This window comes from Lissotriton vulgaris, chromosome 11 (genome assembly GCF_964263255.1).
Source record: "Lissotriton vulgaris chromosome 11, aLisVul1.2, whole genome shotgun sequence".
NCBI classification, from domain to species: Eukaryota; Metazoa; Chordata; class Amphibia; order Caudata; family Salamandridae; genus Lissotriton; species Lissotriton vulgaris.
Window position 1 is genome coordinate 652,123,619 of NC_141699.1, and position 20,700 is coordinate 652,144,318.

Genomic DNA, 20,700 nt, shown 5'->3' on the forward strand with positions numbered 1-20,700 from the left:
CTTTAGCCTTTTTTTCCCTCCTACTTCTTCTTGGGGTCGGTGGGGTTCTGCTTCTGGGGTTCCCATTGCCTGGCAGGGACGAGGTTCTACCTGGTCCACAGATCTGGTCACCTGTGGGGCCCTCTGTTCTGTATTGGCTTGAGGTCCTTTCGCAGACCCTCCTTCCAAGGGGGTATTGCTAGGGTATCTATTCTACGTGAAGGAATCTGCGGCTAGTAGTCTCAATCAGATGTACTAGTTACTTACCTTCGGTAACAATGTATCTGGTAGAGACGTTTATAGCCACACATTACTTCAAGGCCCGCCCCTCCTCCGCTATTCTGCGAGGACCCTTGGGTTGGTCTTCGGTACTCGCCTCCTGGTGGGGGGCTGTGTCTCCTGTGAGTGCCTTCCTTGTTCTTGACGGGTGGCTCCGTCTAGGAGCGATTCGTTCCTCCTTTGGTTCATTGGGGGATGGGGTTCCGGTGCTCCAGTGCCCTGCTGCTCTGGCTACTCCAGGTTAGGGGGGGATTGCTTTCTATCCCTGTCCTCCACTCCCCTCACTTCCTTCCATTGTTATCCTCTGTTTAAGGGTCATCTGGCCATGTCTTGCCCTTGTCCCTTGTGGGTGGTTGCCCTCTATGTTGGGGTGGCTTGGAGGTTGTTGCCCCTGTCTGTCTTGGGACTGGTCTCCTTCCTTGCTCAGGATGAGAGTGGTAGGCTACTACGTGTGCATGTCCTTTACACATGTTTCTTGCCTCTGGACACAGGGGTGGAAGGCTCTTCATGTGCTGCCAGGGTGGCTGTGCAGGGCTCTGCTTGCTCTTTCTTCTTTCCCTGCCTTTGGGCTCTACGGTGTTGCCACTACTCTGTGTGGTGTTGTTAGTCACCGTTTCTTTCCAATTTTTTCTGCTTTTGGCACACTGTTCCCATGCTTCCACAGTTTTATGTCTGGTGGTTCTGCGTTGTGGTGCGGAAAAGTTCTCAGAAGAAAACTGACGTAGGCGCGCCGGGGCTAGTCTTATGTGACCTCGCTGACAACACCTGGGTGGAGTCGCGTGATGTCGCCCCCCGCCCCTCCCCCGGCGCGCAGGGATGCTGTGGCAAAAAAGTTTCTGGATCCAGTCTCACGCCTGGGGATAATTCTACGTGTAGGAATCTGCGGCTAGAATCGTCTCTACCAGATACATTGTTACCGAAGGTAAGTAACTCGTACTTCGGCCCCGGAAGTGGGCCCCCCAGGGCATAAACTCCATAAACGAGGCCCGCCGCCATTTATTTTTCTTTTCGATCCCACTGCAATGTTTTTCATGGGTGGAGGGGGGGGGGTGATTCTGGCTTCTCCCATGCGGCATAGGGGGGGGTTCGGATATCCCTACCCTTCCCTCTTATATATTTTTTAGGTCGAGCCTAGAGTCCGCACTCATGCTCTGCACTGCAAGACTTGCTGTACTGGAGTATGGCATAGAAACCCCACCCACTCTTCGCCCATATGTGTCATTGGCTTGTGTCATTGTCCTTCGCAAATGCTGGCTTCTGATTTGTAAATACGTTGTTAGTCTCTCCTTAAAATCGCCTTGTCTTCATTTGTAACCTCCCATGTTGACTCGCCCCTTTAATTAATTAATTAATTGTGGGTTTGTAATGCGCTAGAATCGACTCCCGAAGGAGTATCTCTGCGCAGTAGACCGCTGGGGAACCCGTCCTGGCTTTCCCTATGAGATGGTCCTTACTGGGTATCTCCAAGGTGAAACCAGGCATCCCCGGCGTATGTGGGGGGCCGTTGTGGAGATGAGGCAAGCTAATGCCCAGAGTTGCTAAGTGTGATCCCTGGTTAGAGTAGACACCGAGATGAGAATTATCGAGTCCGCTGACCCTGGTCCCACGACCCTGCCGCGTCAGGAATTGAACCCTGGTCCCGGGCCGTCCTCAGCTCTCGGGTCTGCCGCCTCTAACCAGTGAGCCACACCACTCCACTTGAGTTGTTACGTGGTACCTGTTATTTAGTCTTGTAAGCACTATTTTCTATATTGAGTTTCTCCTACATCAGGCACGACAACATGTTTTGCTTACATTCAGCGCTCTGTGCGCACTTTCACTTTCCAAGCAGCCGGGACAATGGTGGCCGCTTGTTTGCAATGCCTTCGGTCTCGCATTTCCATCTGGGCTATCAGTGTGTACCGCTCGAGAGTAATACTGCACAAAATCGCATACTAAAGGGAAAGAACTCCATCACCTCCGCGAAAGTTTTTCACCCTTAATTAATTACATAGTTAGTGAGGTGACTGTGCCTCACAGACACAGCCAGTTTTTTTTTGACAAACACAAAATGTAGCACCCCACTCTTGTTCAGAGTTTCTTTGTTTAAGAGTGGATTATAAACGTCAGATTAATTTTAAGATGTGCATTGAATGTGTTAAGTGATGGTTCCGCCACGCCATTTTCACCGCTCCCACCATTGCGCAAAAGTTAGCAGACCCGCTTTCTCCCATTAATTGCTAAATAAGTGAGAATTTTGTCCAGATGGTGTCCCATCCCCGTGCATTATAACCAGTGAAAGGGGTTTATCTGCCACTCTAAAGAAAATTACATATGCAAACGCAGTTCAAACTGAGGGAAAGAATGTTTTGGTTTTGTTCCTAAAATGTTTTTATCTTATGACCACATGAATCCTTGTTCACGTTGCCGTGCGTTCTTGGAAGTTCCATCTTGCAGGCTTGTATGAAGGGGGTGTCTCCTGAAACGCTATGGTATGGACACAAAAATGAATTCCTGAATAACATAGAAGTATCTTTTATTACAATAAGTGACCCTGTGCAGGTTAGTGTTCTGCGACAGGGGAATTATCTGTGTTTAACAAAAACAGTTTTGCTCAGAATCTGTACATTGCATTGATACTAACAAGCATTTGCAATGTAATAGGTCTCACATTTACGCAAGTTTAAGCTATTGTCATAGTAAATGACAATGCCTTTTATTTATGTTTTAGAAACCAAAACATAAATAAAAGGCATTGTCATTTACTATGACAATAGCTCAAACTCGCGTAAACGTGTGACCTATTGCATTGCAGATGCTTGTTTTTAACATGAACAGGACATGGGACTAACGGCCACATGCATCAATGTTCCCGTTTGCGAATTCTTGATTGCGAAAATTAAGGAATCGCAATTAAGAATTCGCAAACGGCTATGCATTAAAAAATCGCAATTTATTAGCGATTCCTTAATTTGCGAATCGCAATTAAGGAATCCCTTTCCATTGATTCCTATGGGCCTAGAGGCCCATAGGAATGAACGTGAAGGCATTCTCATTTTGCGATTCGCAATTAAGGAATCGCAAAATGACAATGCAATTTCAAGGGTGCAGGGGGGGTCCGAAGGACCCCCCGCACCCCTGAAATGTAGCTTAAAGTGCAGGTGTGTGTTTAAAATGAATCTTTCAAAAATGCACTTTTGTGCATTTTTGAAAGTTTTCAAAAAATTACCATGAAGGTTAACTTCATGGTAATTTACCACTTCCAATTTGCGATTTCGCAATTTTTAAAAAAATCATGCATTGCATTTAGGAAATCACAAAGTTGCGATTTCTTAAATGCTATCCCAATTTAAGAAATCGCAAATAAATAGCGATTTCTTAAATTGTGAAAAAAGCCAAAACCTTAATGCATCCCAAAAAAGGGATTTGCATTCGCAAACGGACGATTTTTGCGATTCGCACCGTTTGCGAATGCAAAAACCCTTGATGCATGTGGGCCCAAGTACCCAAGTCTTGTAATGGCTTCCAGCTACATTTTCCCCATGTTGCAGGCTGCCAATCAGTGCGCTCTCTCCCACGGTAGTCTGACTCCCACGGAAGCGAAATGGCTCAAGAGAAATAAAGCTCCCTGGACCAATCAGAACGCCCTATTTTTAAATTATCGATTATCAACTAGTTCCGTAGAAGGGATAGCAACACAATGGAGAATGAAAGAAAATTCTCGTATGATTCCCGTATTCTTAATACTGGTGCAGAATATATGCCACGTATGAACCTGCTAATGTAGTCTCTAATTTGTAAAAGCTGGTGACATATGGTTAAAAGCAGGGTTGGTGAGCCCTAAAATATTTTATTTTAAAAGCTTTTCTGGGCCTGTCTGCAAGTACCGGCAATTCCTAGTCAGTGGCGAAGGAAGTAGAGCAAGGAATAACAGTATCAGATTTACCACAATTATAATTGTTCCGTTGTTTTTATAGAAGAAAGGTTTGCAATAAAAGTAACAACTGACTGCATTCTGAGCCTTTTTCTTAAATTAAGGTGACCAAATGCAATTCTTTGTAATTTTGACTGAAAAGCATTGTACTATATTTTAACATCAGATCCATATTAAATAATGGCTATATGCATTAAATATAAAAATTGTTGTACGACATTAATATGCTTCAGTTATATTATTCTGTTGCAATATTGCAGGAATTCCATGTGTGGAAAGTTGCAGTGTGAAAACGTAGAATCCCCTGTGTTTGGAATTGATCCAGCTGTTATTAAAACAACTATTCATGGCACTGTATGTTGGGGTGTGGATTTCCGTCTTGGTTCAGATGTTCCTGACCCTGGGATGGTAAATGAAGGTACAAAATGTGAAGAAGGAAAGGTAAGCATTATAAAATACCTGTTTGTATTTGTGTACACTTGGTGCAATTTTTGGACCCCTCAGGCAGGAGCTGGATTACTATGCCCTGCTATAATATTGTGGTTAAAGAATTGTATTTAAGTTGGTAAAATGAAGAAAGATATTAGTTACATAAAAAGTATGGATGGAACTGATTCTCTGTGTCGGTATGTCTCGTGAATAGTATCAGATTTGGTCTACCCAGCCCTGCCCCTGACTCATTTTCAAACTGGCCCCCGGCCTACTTCCTGGTGGACTTTTTGGTCTCAAATTAGTACTCCAGGGGATAAAGGGCAAGGGTCAGAGCAGATTGTCAGTTGAACTAGTTAAATTGATGTTGCCAATGTTGTAACCTCTGAACCCAAATAACCCTGTTGGGGGATAGAGCACACTACAACCAAAGAGAATATGACGTCATAGACTGCTATTCCAGGAAATAAAACACAGAAATCCTCACAGGTGTACCTTCCCCATGTGTTCTGTTACACTTGTACCTTTTTGTCACAACATTTTGCCTGTCAGTGACTCTGGTTTTTATGCGAGGAACCTTATACACCGAGGGACCTTGTCAAAAAGGTAAATCTAGAGGTGGAGATTTTCTACTACACGTTTGAGTAACTTTACTACTTTCGGCTGTTCATAAAATGTGTCACGTTAGTCAAAATTGTAGATTTGCATATCTCCCGAAATAAGGGGTGGTGCCAAATTTACAAGTGTTAAGTTACTACTGCCAGAAAGGAGGAGTAGTACATCTTTTCCCACACATGGCCAACCACTGATACTGCAACACGCTCCCATAGAAAATATTGGTGTTAACCCCTTGCGTGTTTATGACGGCTCCACGCCGTCATGAGTCACGGTAGCCGCGTGCTCATGACGGCGTGGAGCCGTCATGCCGCTGCCGCGCTGTCCACGCGGCACTAATTCCCCGTCTGTGCTGGCGAATTAATGAGCGGGCGGAGTCATGACGGCCTGACGCCGTCATGAGCACACGCCGCCCATGACTCATGACGGTGTGGTGCCGTCATGAGCACCGAAGCGCCTCGGCCGCCCCCTAGCCCCCCAGCGCTGCGGCAGAATTTGCGCTGCAGCGAAGGGGTTAAAATAAAATTGCATAGGACATACTGTTATGTTAAATTAAATCATTAAAATTGGTAAAATGTAAATCATTTTCATTTAATGGTAAACTAGTATCTAACAATAAAACTTTTTTTATTTTAATTTACCATACTCTTTTTTTTTTTTTTTTTACAGTCAACTTTATTGCCATTTTGAACAAATTCATCAGCAATAATCAAAATGTATCACATTACAATAAAGATAGATCTTCACCACATTAAGGGGCCTATTACGATGGCGGGTGGACTTTGTCTGCCTGCCAACGCAACGGAGCACTGGACCGACCGCGGATGTTGCGGCGGTCCCGCCATGCAAATTAGGATCCTGGGCCTATTACATTGCGGGTGGATCTACTGGCTGCAGCCCCGCTCGCAATGTAAAAGGATTGTGCACAGCATAGTCATGCACAACATGGCAGGCACCACGTGATGCCTGCCACGTAGTGCATTGCAATGAGGGGGGGTACCATATATACCCCTCATGTGCACCCCCAACACCCCCAACACCCTGGGGGCCCGCAACAGGACCTCAACATCGAGGACTGCATGCCTTTCCATGGCGGCATTGCCACCATGGAAAGGTCAATTTCTGCCTACATCATAATATGGATACGGGTGTCTTGCAGACACCGCCACCACATTGTGTCCCTTTTCTGCCCAGTCGACAATTAGACCGACGGAAAAGCAGCGGACGGTCTTTCCGGCCGCTGCGGTGTCCCCCACCATACTAATATGGCGGGGGGAGAACCAGGGACATATGGCGGGCAGATCACCACTGCCGGGCCGGCGGTGGCGATCTGCCCCCCGTCGTAATCGGCCCCTAAGTCTTTGGATGGCGTCTGCCTTGCAATTCTTTTTTTTTTTTATAGAGAGAGTTTTATATGGCGCAAACTAGACCCGAATCGAGTATAGGAGCGCTTTACATGAGCACCAGTTTCGTTACAGAAGAACACATCAATTTTTGTTAGGCACGGGGAGATTAAGTGATTTGCCCAGAACCACAGGATGTTGAGCTTTGTTGCTGAGACTCGTACCTGGTGCCCCAGATTCAAGGTCGACCGCTCTAGCCGTAAGGCTACATCCTCTCCCCATTCATGAACTCATGAGGCATCGTATAGCATGCACATTTATTTTACCATACTTTAATACCCTTTTTTAAATATAAAAATGTATGTATCTTTCATCTTTATCAGAACAGAATTAAGTTACTTTTAATTAGTTCTATGCATCACATTTAATATGTATGAAAATATATTGTTTTACTTTGTATGGGAATGGTTTTTAAATTTATCCTTCTGAAAAGAAAATGTAACCTAATGTAATATAGTCTGGTTACTATAATTTTTAATTTAAAATGTTAATAATTCTGTAGCATTTTTTTTGTTCTATATTCAAAAGAATATGTACAATATTTTACTTTAAGATTTAACTTAAAATATATTCTTACTATTCTTTTTCAAGGTTATGAATTTTTTTTCAGTTTTCCCTACTATACTTTAAATTAGGGAGACCTGCGCCCTGACTTTGAATTTCACACCTCATGGAAATTCCAGGAAATATCTGTAACTACATATAATGTTCATAATAACAAAATACATAACACACATTCTACCTGTTAGTAAACAAAATAAAGACCAAAGATAAAAACATTATTTTCGTCATTAATTACATTTCAAAATCGTTCACTTTTTGGTATTTATCTCAAGATTCCAAAATCCTTTTCTAACTAGATCCTATCCTAGTTAGGTGTTAGCAATGTTATAAACGTATCTCATAAACACAGGTGAAAATGGAGGTTCTGCCAGGGCATATTCTTTCCATGTACTTGAAAAACATGAAGTGCCCTGGTGATAGCAGGTGAGCTAGTCCTCGTATGGAAGTTTACTGAGGAAAGTCCAGTTGTTTAAGGACGGAAGATCACACCCACCAAGAGGTCGCTTACTTCATTATAGGGCTCCTCCTCACATTGGTAGAGGTGACCACCAAAGTGGGCTTCTAGCCTGAACCACTGTCTCCTGAAACTTTTTGTTATAGTTCCCTGTGGTTAAAGTTAAAACAATCAGGCAAGGAGTGCATACTAAACCTAGGTATCTTTACGTTGAGTTTTGTTTTCCATATTGTATGAATCGGATAATGATCGAAATTATAAACATTTAGGAGCGAGGTCATTTTCATTACTTGTTAGTGAAACTGTGCAGGTGAGCTAATCCCACTGCAAACTAACTCATGAGAATAACACAAGTCACACTTTCTTATTCCAAGAGGGGAGGCATCACCATTGTGCGTCCAAGGTAGACCTAAATAAACCCAGTATTCGGAACAAACATCCAATTATCTGTGCACATGGTATGAACATACTTCTGTTTTTCTCACATTTTGATTGCAGTGCGATTATGTCACGCTCAGTGTTCCGCTAGAAGTAATAGTGTAGTGTAGTTCCTATTTTCCCAATAGGCCCTGCGCATTGGAATAACATAAACAGTAGTATCGACGTAGAAGTGCGGATCTTCCAGGCCTCCACTGACTATGCTAAACATAATTGGGTTTGTTACCAACTAGCTCAGAGGTTACTGGAAACTTTCTTGACTGAATAGGAAGTGATCAGCTTCCCTGGCACAGCCAAGAAGGGATTCAGTTTTCCAACAACCGTGCAACATGACAACTTTGCTCCTCAGATCAAGAGTCAATCTCTAGGGTCGTGTGAAACAATAGACAGTTATTTTACTCAGTCAGTGGTTGTGCAGTTTACTTTCACAATATGTAGAGAATAGAGAGACGGGCGTTTTCAATAAAGGGTAACATTTATTGAACAGTCTTTCTTCTCGTACAAGAGAAATGAATTGCCACAATTGCAAGACTTGTTATTATAAAAAGTACGTACAGTAAGATAAGTATTGCGAAATAATACTGTAAAAGCATTGATATGGTTTCTTAGCCATATAATGGTTTAAAATGAATAAAACATATATACATTCATATATACATTAGGCTACAATACTCAACTGGTGCTTCTAACTACGCCTACCCCAGTGTACCTGACCTAAGCCTAATACTTGGGAGGGGAGTAAGTAAGTAGCTTTAAGTTAAGTTGGTTTTGCCAAGGTTTGCTTCAAGAATTCTCTCTAAGGGTTTAGTCAACACCATACCTCTGGAATAGAATGATGGAGGTCTGGTATCTCCTTCAGGGGGTCGATATCCCAGTCACCCGCAAGGGTAGACTAGAAACGCCGGAGCTGGATTTCTCTGCAGGAGAAAGACAGCGTCTCTTCTCAGTGCGTCGAGGAGGAGGAGGAGGGGCAGCGTCCGCGGGCAGCTTTCATCTGCTGGGCTCTTGCAGGGGGACGGCTTTTCAGCTCCTAAGTTCACCACACCATCGTTCACTAGTTAGCAGCGATAGCAGTAGCGATAGCAGCTATGGTATCATCAGCATGACAGCTTCTTCAGCAGCAGCGAGTCAGCGATAGCTTCAGCAACACAACAGCAGTTAGCAGCGATTGCTTAAGGCAACGTTGGTAATATTTATACCTGAAAGGTGCCTTGTTTGACGTAAGTTTTTGGACATAAGACGTCAATAAAGATGTCACTAGGAAGTGATCGTTTATCAGTGCTCATTAGAGTTCTATTACTAATCAAAACACAGCAAGCGGGGATTTCCAGGTTGCTGAGTTTTTATCTTGTTGAAGAACTCGGAGTGTTAATCTAGGAATCTCAGATCGTAACTTCTGCTATGTCATTGCACTAATTGGTTGCAAAGGAAGTGGCAGAGAAAGCGATTCTGAAATGTGGCTCTGTTCGTGTGAGGCCAGAGACGACTTTCTGAATATTGCACTTGAACGGTTATGCCAATATAGGGAATAAATGGATTTATAGCTGAATAGGGGCATAAGTTCACAGTATCGATCAGGGTCCTAGATTAGAACGCGACACTAAAGGTTCATCATTTCTATCCTTACCAGATCCATACAGTATTGCGAAACAGAACTCGACGTATGGATACCTAGGTTTATTATGCCCATCTTTATTTGTGAATTATTTACTCACTTTTTTACTATGGTAACACAAGTGAAGACAGCACACACGGAAGACAGAAGACAGAGAACTCACTTGAGGTCTACCAATAAGGCTAAAACATGTTCACCTACCTTGTAAGGATTGAATCATTCCCCTGATTGGTATTACTATAATCGCTGGGGACTTTAACACAACATCTCAGTCCACCAGGAAAAAGTCTTAACAGCTCCCTTCTCAACTCATTCATAAATTACCCCCACAGTTTAAATGTGTTAATTTTTTGTTTATAATATCTACAATGATATCCACTATATAAAATATGCCAAATGCATAGATATCGAAAACACGTTTTTAAAAAGGTAAAACAAATTAAAACACATAGTTTCATTTACAGGATTAAATATTTGCACTGCTTCTTTTGTCGAACGAACCCCATATTTCAAGAACCATGGTGTCAGCAGGCGACATTGATTAACATGTAATGAAGGGCATACAAAAAGAGCAGGCTCTGGAGTTTGTACAAAATCACCACACAGATCACAGTCTATTCTCTGAATCAATCCCACCCCAAGCAGATTTTAATGACCGAATATTCATATGGAACAGTAGGAAATACTGACAGACACCATACTCCACATTCCAATTTCAGGAGGGCTGAGGCTACACCTCAGAGACCGTAGTAGTTATGTCCATCTTCCTTTGTTTCCTACGCTAAATCATATCTTGTTTCTTTGAACTGGTCCTAATACTGTGTTTGAGGTCAATTTTATTTGCATAACAGGACAATGTGATTAAGTCAGCCCTACTCAGTCTAAAGTGCAAAAGTGCTTGATTAAAATTCTTTTGCAAAAAAGTTATCTTTCTCTTTTGACCTAATACCGCTGAGCAGAGTAGTCCTCTCAAAGATTGCTCCCTACTGGGCAAAGGCTTGCGACCCTTCATGAGAGCAGGGGCCAACCCCCTAATATAAATACTTGAAAGCCCCATTTTGAGGCGGATTGCTTTGACTGGGGCAAGTGTATTTAAATGACAGATTTTATTAAAAATGTTCTCCTCCGGGGCGAGGCCAAGATGGCGGCGGAGTAGGACATGTTTCTGTCCCTCCGGCGCCGACCCATCCAAGCTTTGTTTAGCACCCCCCTGGACAGTTTGGACCCGAGTCCCTCTGCCGCCCTTTCCCCCGGGCCCCGGTGCCAGAAACGGCACCTCCTGGAGTACCGACAGCAGTGTGGGACGGGCGGAAAGCGAGCCTGGAGCCGACGCAGACCTCGCCTGGTGCTGGGAGCTGGGCCGCCCGGTACGGAGTCCGACGGAGCCTGCGCCCTGCTTTCCTACCCCGGGCCGGCTCGAAACGGACCTCAGCCGCCATCGACTTACCACCTCCTGGCGACGGAGCAGCGGAGCCGCTGATTACGGGGAGCGTGTTGGACGGCAGGAAGCTTAGGGGCTGTGCAGCGGCCCGGAGGCGCGAAAATCTAGCCCGGGGATCTCCGGCCTGGGTTGCTGACCGACAGCGGCCCTGTCTGCCCTCCTGGTGTGAACCCTGCCTCCTGTTCTCAGATTGGAGCCGACTGTGGACAACACCGGGACAGTGCCTTCCCCCTGCGACGCTGCGGCAGCGCCTCGTAGCCTTGTGGGAGTCCTGAGTCGAGGAGCCGCCGGCGCGAAAATCGAGCCCGGGGATCACGGGCCTGCAACACCTAAGGACCCTCGGGGCGAACTTGTGTCCTAGCTTCTGCGGCGGGCTCCCCAGGCGGAGCTTACAGATCGCTGGGAATACGGCTGTAGGAACACCCGGACCATAAGCGAGCAGTGAAGTGCTCAGTGGACAGCTAGGGCCTGGTGGTCAGCCTGGCTGGTGAAACGACCGGGCTCGCTCGTGGTCCCCCACACATAAAAGCAAGCTCCAGTTGGCACAGAAGGGCGCCAGCAACTTACGAGGCAAGACATTTTGACGCACCCCCTCTTCCAACTTGAAAGAACAACCCTGTGTTGTGGGGTGCGGCAGAGATGTAGAGAGTGGCCAGTGCACTCGGGAAGTGGCCCAACCCGCCGTCTCCCCCTACGTGGAAGAGTGTGACTCTGCCCCAGCTACCAGTGGCGGAGTGGACCTCTGTGGACCAGAGCTGACCCTCAAAGCGGGAAACGCTAGACGGGGCCCACCTTAGGCTCAGAGGTGGGCATCTGGCGGAAGGAGCGTTGAGCCCAACAGACGGAAGACTGAGCCACGAGCTGACCAACGTTGGATTGTCAGGATTTATCCCCTGCCCCTGTTCCGGAAGCTTACGCTCAGTGATCCTAGGGAAGCGGCCCAGCAAACATGGCGTCTAACAGGACGAAAAAAAAAAAGCCCGGGAAGGAGGGGATCCCGAAGGGAACAGCGCCATCTGTCTCGGCTATACTGGAACCCCCCCCCCAAAAAAATCTGAAATCGAGGAACCCGCCACCAAGGCCTTCATGAGAGAACTCTTTGCAGCCATTAAAGAGGACATCGCAACTGGCTTCTGACCTTCGTGAAGTGCGAAGGGATGTGGACGAGGTGGGGGAGCGGGTAGCGACATTGGAAGAGCACGGTGTGAGTGCAGCTGAAGACATCCACCAACTCCAGCAGGATGTGCTCCGCTTAACGGAACAAAATTTGGACTGACAAGCACATGCAGAAGACCTAGAAGATAGGTCCCGGCGCAATAATATCCACATCCGCTCGGTCCCCTGGAAGGGTGAGGGAGCGGACTTGAGAGACTAGGTTGAAATGCTCTTCAAACACATCCTGGCGGAGGAAGACATCCAGACCATTCGCATGGACCGTGTGCACCGGGTGGGTCTGCCACGCGGAGCTCAGGCACCACCCCCTGACATCCTAGTGTGTGTCCATGACTTTCAACTGAGGAACGGATTCTTCGAAAAGCACGGGATATGGCTCCCCTCCACTTCCGAGACCATCGCCCCCAACTATATCAGGACCTGGCAGCTTCCACCCTGCAGAAACGCAGGACCTTCAGACCTGTGACCACCTTTCTTCAAGAACAGAAAGTGCCCTATTCCTGAGGGCACCCGTTCCGCCTCATCTTCCGCTGGCAGAATAAGCTAATCCAAGTGCGATATCTGGAAGCGGCGATGACCCTTTTGGGCCTAGCCCACTCTGAATCGGCGCCTGGGGACGATGGCTCGTCCAGTAGGTGGCGGCGACGCATGACGGAGTGGCAGAAAGTGGGCAAGCCACAGCGAACTGGGGGTCCGGACCTCTCCGCAAGGCTACATGAACGAGGGGCAGCGGTCGCCTCGGTAGCCCAGGTTACTGATGCAGGGGCGGAGCAGAATGCAGAGGCTTCGTGAATCCGAGGAGGCCAACAGCAGGTGCCGGGGGGTACTTCCACCCTGAGGTAACATTTGTGCTTTCTCTCCATGACGGTAAGGAAGTCCAACGTCAAGTTCTGGATGTTCGGGGCCTGGCCCCATGTTCCCATATTCCTCAGACTTTTTCTATCTTGTTTATTGTTTCATGCTCTTTTTTTGGGGTCTGTTGGGGAGGGGGGAGGGATGGAACAGTGGTGGTAGCAGGGGTAGGTCTGTAGCGCCTGTCCTAGGGGCTATAATGGCAGCACGGGCTGGGCGAAGAAGGATGAATTGTTGGACCTGGATGATACCTGTGGGCTGGATTACCTTGGACATGGGCGGGGACGTGTGTGCTGAAATGGGTCTCTGGGACCGGGATGGGAGGGGGATGTCTGTCCCTCTGACTCCACACCAGGGTACTCGGGGACTCCCGCCTTCTGTAATGCCTATTGGTAGACCCTTCCAATTACACCCTTGACTTTAGGAACCTGGAATGTGAAGGGACTTAACTCCCCTCAAAAAAGCCAGAAGGTCTGGAAGTATATCACAGACCACCACCTCGATATAGTGGGACTCCAAGAGACTCACCTGCCCAAAAAAGAGGAATCTCGCCTTAGACACAAGATGTTCCCATTAATCTATAGACCCTCCGCACCTACGAAACACAGAGGGGTGGCCCTTATGTTTCGCTCGGCCCTGCAATTTCAGCCTATGGGAGTACAGGGTGACAAGGAAGGTCGCTGGATCATGGTTAAAGGCCTTTTGAGGGGTAGGCTCTGCACTTTTTTAGTTTTTTATGCACCTAACACGGGGCAAAATGCCTTTCTGCATACATTACTGGAAGCTGTGGTGGATTTCGTGGAGGGGCCTTTGATTGCTATGGGGGACTTCAACATGGTCTGGCTCCCAGAATTAGATTGCACACACTCCCACAGATCAGCGACGGGTGTGTTCTCCCCCGACACGCAACAGCAAACCTCTGACCTGGGCCTTATTGATGTCTGGCGCTCCCTCTACCCTCAATCTAAAGATTTCACTTTCTACTCACACGTCCACCACACCTACTCTCGGATTGATCACTTCTTCATGAGTCAGTCGTTGAGGGGAGATTTGAGAGAAGCCAAGATCTACCCGCTCTCTGTCTCCGATCACAGCCTGCTTGCGATAGGACTCCAGTGGGGGGCGCGAACTGTGGGCGGCTCTAAGTGGTACTTCCCCGCCTCCCTGGTTGGGGATAGACCCTCCTGCACCTCCCTACGGGAGCTTATCAATGAATACTTCACACTCAATGCCCCCGAGGAGACTTCCATATACTACACTTGGGATGCCTTCAAGGCGTTTCTTCGTGGGCACTGCATTGCACTAAACGCCACTCTTAACCGGCAGCGGGGTCGGGAACGGGAGCAACTGGAAGCAGAGCTCTCGACCTTAGAGGCCCATAAGGAAAAGCCCTCCAAGATCGGGCTCAGGCGACTGACGGCCATCAAGGGTAAACTCAAGGCCCACTATGACAATAGAGCCGAATATACCCTACTAAAACTACTACGGCTCTCCTACTCACAGGGCAATAAGGTAGGACGTCACCTTGCCAGGCAACTAAGGGATAAGAGGGAACGTGAATATATTGGGGGCATTCAGGATACACGAGGTGAGGTGACACACCAGAATGAGGCGAAGGCAGAGCTCTTTGGGGACTTCTACAAGTCCCTTTATACAGGGGAATGCTTGGGTGACGCTGCCCAAGACGAATATCTGCAGGGGCTAACACTGCCCCAGGTGTTGACGGAATGGTATGAGGCGTTATCCGCCCCTTTCACCAGAGACGACGTGATGGCGGCCATTAAGGCCCTGAAGCCCCACAAGGCGCCTGGTGCGGATGGGTATACGGCCATCTTCTATAAAACTTTTGCCTCTGAACTTTGCCCACATCTGGTGCAACTATTTAACCAAATGGCTGAGGAGGGTGGGACATCCCGAACCATGGCGGAGGCACTCATTTCCGTCATCCCTAAGCCCGGTAAGAATCCTAGTCAATGCGCATCCTACAGACTGATTGCCCTCCTGAACCTGGACGCAAAGCTTTATTCTTCCATCATCGCACACCGACTTAACGACCTCATGCCGGCTCTCATAGACCCGGATCAATCGGGATTCATCAAGGGGCGCCAGACTCACGATAATACCCGGAGGGTGATCCATCTTATCGAAAAGGCTACCAAATTTCATATCCCCGCGGTCCTAGTGGGACTAGACGCCGAAAAGGCATTCGACAGGGTGGACTGGGGGTTCCTCTTTAAGACTCTGGCTGCATTCAGCTTCTCCTCTAAATTCATAACGATGATTCGGGCGAACTATTTCTCCTCCCGATCCTGTGTAGCAGTGAATGGTCGATTCTCACAATTCTTTGATCACTCTAGCGGCACTAGACAGGGTTGCCCTCTTTCGCCGCTGCTCTTCGCCCTTAGCATTGAACCCCTGGCTGTTGCGATACGGACCAACCCTGACATCCGCGGGATACCCTTCACGGGGGAATCCCACAAAATCACGCTCTTTGCGGAGGATGTTCTGCTGTCCCTTTCGGATCCGGCCCACTCTCTCCCGCAGGTACAGATAGCACTACAGCGCTTTGGAGCAGTAGCAGGCTTCAAGGTCAACTATGATAAGTCCTACGTCCTCAACCTTACGATTCCACAAGCAGAGATCCCTAGCCTCCAGTCGCTCACCCCCTTGCCATGGACGGACTCCTCCATTCAATACCTGGACGTCCACTTGACCCCCACACTGGAGAAACTATACACTGCTAACTTCCCACCGCTACTTACTAAGATCCAGTCAGAACTGGCCAGATGGAAACCCATGTTCATCTCCTGGCTAAGGAGGATACACACAATCAAAATGACCCTCCTCCCCAAGCTTCTGTACCTCTTTCAGGCCCTTCCCATAGACCTGGTTGCAGAATTCTTCCGACGAATATGGTCGATGCTGCTACGCTTTATTTGGCAGGGAGGACGCGCGCGGCTATCTTTCACAACCCTACGCAGACCAAGGGGGGAGGGAAGGGTGGGACTGCCAGATATGTATCTGTATTACAAAGCTGCACAACTCCGCATTATAGTCGAATGGTCGCAACAAGAGTCAGAAAAGCACTGGTTACATATGGATAGGAGCGTGGCGGGGAGGTCGATCTGGGATTTGGTATGGAGGCCTAAATGTGACCGACCAAGGAATGTCTACCTCAGCACTCCTACTAGCACCGTTTTGAAGGTCTGGGACTCTATCTCCGCTCACGATAGATGGACCACCTTTCCCTCACCCTTCACACCCATTCACTTCAACCCTGCCTTTCCACCGGCATCCCATGAGGGGCCTTTCACGGCGTGGAAGGACGGAGGATTTCGAGCTCTAACTCACCTGTTCCACAATTATGACCCACTTACTTTTGAAAACTGCAAAAGGGACTATAGGATATTAGAGACTGAACAATAACACCATGCCCAATTACTCCACTGGGCTCTTTTGCCACAAGTACGGGAGCCGGCCACCCGACCCCTCACACCATTTGAGAACTTTCTGACCAGGACAGCGTTCATGAAAGGGGCAATCACTTTCATCTATCGACACCTCCTCACTACGACCACTTCCCCTAGGCCCAGGTACATGCACAAGTGGGAGGGGATCCTCCAACACAACATTTCTGATAATGAATGGTCTCACCTATGGTCCGACATTGCTAAATTCAACCACTCGGTGGAACTTAGGGAGGCACATATGAAAACAATGATGGACTGGTACTTATATCCAGCGAAATTGAAACTGATCTTCCCGGGTACTTCCGATATGTGTTGGAGGGGTTGTGGGTTGCTGGGGGACTTCCAGCATATCTGGTGGGACTGCCCCGTTATACGCCTGTTCTGGGAGGAGATCCTGGCACAAATTAAAGATGTTCTGGGGTACCCCATCCCTACCACAATGGCTGCCACCCTGTTGGGCCTTCAGGTCCCCGAGCTCGCACACCAGACCAGGGCAGATAAGAGAATATTGTGGCTCTGTATTGGGGCAGCTAAAATCACTTTAGCGGCAGCCTGGAAAAAGAAAGAGGCCCCGGCCACCTCGCTCTGGCATTCGAGATTGTGGAAGCTACTCAGTTTGGAAAGAATGGCTGATATCTTTCTGGATGACTTCAAAAATTTAGAATTTCGCTGGGGGCCACTGGTGATGTTCCTCTCCAAGGGCTTGCCATCCGCAATCTGCCCGCCCAGCGTCCGTAAGCTCCACTTGTTCCAGGTTTGAACCCCTGTCACTACTCACCTAGTTCTTTGACTACGCTATATTTCTACCACCACTAGAGGAGGGAGAGGGGAGGGTGAGAGAGGGAAGAGGGGTAGTTCTTTGTGTTTTTTGTTGACTTTTACATCCCACTGAGTCCACTGCTGCACTGAAAGCATAGAACCCTACATCCACAGCAGGATTCCTAGCATTCTCATGTGCCAAGTGTTCCACCTTGATGGAGGGCTAATTAAGGCGCCCTGTTGATAGCCTCTGGTGCACTTTTGACTCTGTGTACCGCCCTTGGGGGTCAATGACTAATATACTGTATGCTAGCAGCGTAGCACTACCCTGGGCGTCCAGTTGATGTCATTGCCTTCTATGCGACAGCCAGACCTGACACAGTTGGGTCGCTCCTGGACTCATGATCTGCATACCCCTGCGTGGGCTGAATTGCGGGATTGTCGCATGTTTCTTTCCATGAATCCCCTTCCCCTTTTTTTCATTGATCAATAAAAATACTTTTGACAAAAAAATGTTCCCCTCCATTATATGCAAAAAGTTCCAATGTTTCATATCTATAACATCAATAGCATAGAGTAGAGTTGGAGGGATTTATGTGCTGTACACAGAGACTAAATGGTCGCAGTGTCTACAACCTAAGTCCTTATAAACGGAAGAAAGCGTGTTGGCATGTGCCATCGCTTTGCTGGAAAGATGAAAGATGTGTTCCTTTACGGAGAAGTTAGAAGAGAACATTTTACCCAAATAAGGGTATATATTAACACATTTTAACTCATCTCTTCCTATCAACCATTTGCATTTTTCAGTTTACTGCCCCGTTAGCTTTAATAGTCATCACTTTACTTTTAATAATGTTAATTTTTTTGTTATTTTTTTTTTTTTAATCGCTTTTAGACATTGTTCTCTCTAATTGTTGTGTTTGGTGAGCGGCAATGCAGTGTCTTTGTGAACACTATTCTAAGATGTGTGCACAAATGGAACTTACCATGAGCCATTATGCAAGCAAGCCTGTAACCTCTTGGGTGATCGGGTGAAAGAACGTTTGAATTTTTTACACAAATAAACTAAACGGTAAATTATATTTCTAAATGTTATTATTTAAACTGCATTGTCTAAAGGTAAATAAGTAGTAGTGACATTTCAGAGAGGGTGTGGTGCAGTTCATGCAATAATCTAATCTTGGCAGTCTGACAGAAGATCCAAAGAGGAGGTTTGTTAAATTTAACATGCTCTTTTCCTAATTCACTGCAGCTTGTCCCCTGTCCCGGCTTCTTTCTGCTGACACCCCTAGAGCGCAGGTTGATTTTCTCATGCAGTTCTCTGAATAACTCTCTACACCATCTACCAACCAAGTACTGTGGGCAAGACCTCCAAGGTCCCAACCCAACCCTAGATTCCATGCTTAATTTGTGTAAACAAACAAACATATATATATATACATATATATATATATATATATATATATATATATATATATATATATATATATATATATATATATTTATATTTTTGAGCCTGCCTTCCTTTACAAAGAGTTAGCCCCAAGAAAACTTTGAAAACAAAGTGTCCAGTAGTGCAACTAAAACCCAATTTTGACTTCTATTTACCAAAAATCTCACAAAAATCACTTTAAAAAGCACTTTCATGTTCTGCGCCTCTGAGAGAAAATGAGTTGACGATCTTTTAGTTGTTAACTCACTCAGGCCCTGATTACCACAGGGCAGCTAATGCGGTTTCATATGCAAATTTTCATTTGTACCTGAACTGGATTTACAGCTCTGGTGCAAACTATGTAAGCTATGGGTTTGCACCCTTAGTTTATGCCAAGGAAAATATTGTCCAAATTGGGGGTTAAAGAGCAAAAGAATGCCTTGCACACCTCAGATGAGGTGAAATCATCTGCAATTTGCACTCCTTCCTTATTCTGAGGACTGCAACTCTTAACTGGGTGCAAATTGTACACCAGCTACTTACCAGACCCAACGCAAATGGTAATTATGGGTTCTGAAATTTTCTTCTGCATTAGCACAAAAGTGTGATAATAAGGCCCTGACTCATCTTCGCTTTCCAACTTACTATTTATTTTACTCACTATTTTGCTTAGGCAAAATCAGACACACTTTAATCCAATAGCACTTGCTATTGTGAACTACAAAATCCATTATTCGCAGGGCAATGAGCATACAAATCCAATGAAGTATTTGGTATAGCACTCCAGTCTCACCCAGCTCCCAAAAGTCAAAGTGAATGAGAACTGACATCCGAATGCCACTGATAGAATAACTCTCTAAAACTAATTCATAGTCTGATCCATAATGGTAATGTTCGTAGTGTCATAATACGTAACCCCAAACTGTGCTGCAATGTCATACAAATACTTATACATTCTCTCCCTCTCTAAGTTTTTAGGAATAAACATGTCAATGAAGAAGATAGGGGTACGGTTAAACACGTGGAAATGTGCTATTAGAACACTGAAAACTCATTGTTGAATTCAGTCTTTCTACCAGACCGGCTAAATTAAGCTTTCACGTGATGAAGTAATGTAGAATTCAAAGCTCCATTGGTCTAGAAAATGTGATTGTTTTTTTTTTTGTTAGATGTAAAAAAGTGCATTTTTTTTGTGGTTTTGTGTAGCATACATAAGGCACAACATGTGATCAGAGCACTTCACAAAGAGACTGGCAAAAACCAAATAGAAATATACAATATTGACAAAAAGGAGAGAACATCAAGATAAATAGTAATGTTTAAAATCTGAATACAGATAAACGATTGTCATGAGAAAGGAAAGAACATGTTGTGTCTGTATATTTATACACGTTTGAATACAACGTTTTCTTCCCTTCTCTTGTCAGTCAAATGTTTACCTGTACCCATTTTTTAATATAATTTATTTTGAGATATATACATATATAGTGTTTAATGAGTAGTTTAACTAAGAATATTAGTGTCCATTGTAATGAAAGGTTTACAAAACTTTAGAGGTGAGCCGGCCACTGAAAGGTCAAGCCAGGCTCAAGCCCAAAGCCAGGATCTTACTCGGCTTGAGTGTCCATTTGGAACTTTGTGCCCGTAATGAGGCAAGCTTTCATGTGGCTTCCGTCTGCCTCCTTCCCTGTACACTGGATGTTGTGTTACAACCAGAGTTGTCGACTTTGGAGCAGGGTAACCAGGTTCGAGTCTCGGAGTAAACTCAACCTTTCGCGTCTCTGGGCAAATCACTTACTCTCCCCATGCCTATAAACAATGAATGGTGACCTTGTGTAATGTAACTTATGCACATGTAAATTGCTCCAATACTTTTGGGTCCTG

At 46.1% G+C, this 20,700-nt stretch overlaps 1 protein-coding gene across 2 annotated transcripts in view; it reads left to right on the plus strand.

The window, feature by feature from the left end:
- Nucleotides 1–20,700, plus strand: part of ADAM9 (ADAM metallopeptidase domain 9) — a 563,447-nt gene that overhangs the window by 419,502 nt on the left and 123,245 nt on the right. For both annotated transcript variants that reach the window (XM_086943740.1, XM_086943741.1), the window contains exon 16: nt 4,432–4,612. In XM_086943740.1, coding sequence (XP_086799866.1) covers nt 4,432–4,612 — 181 coding nt within the window. The remainder of the gene's footprint in view (nt 1–4,431; nt 4,613–20,700) is intronic.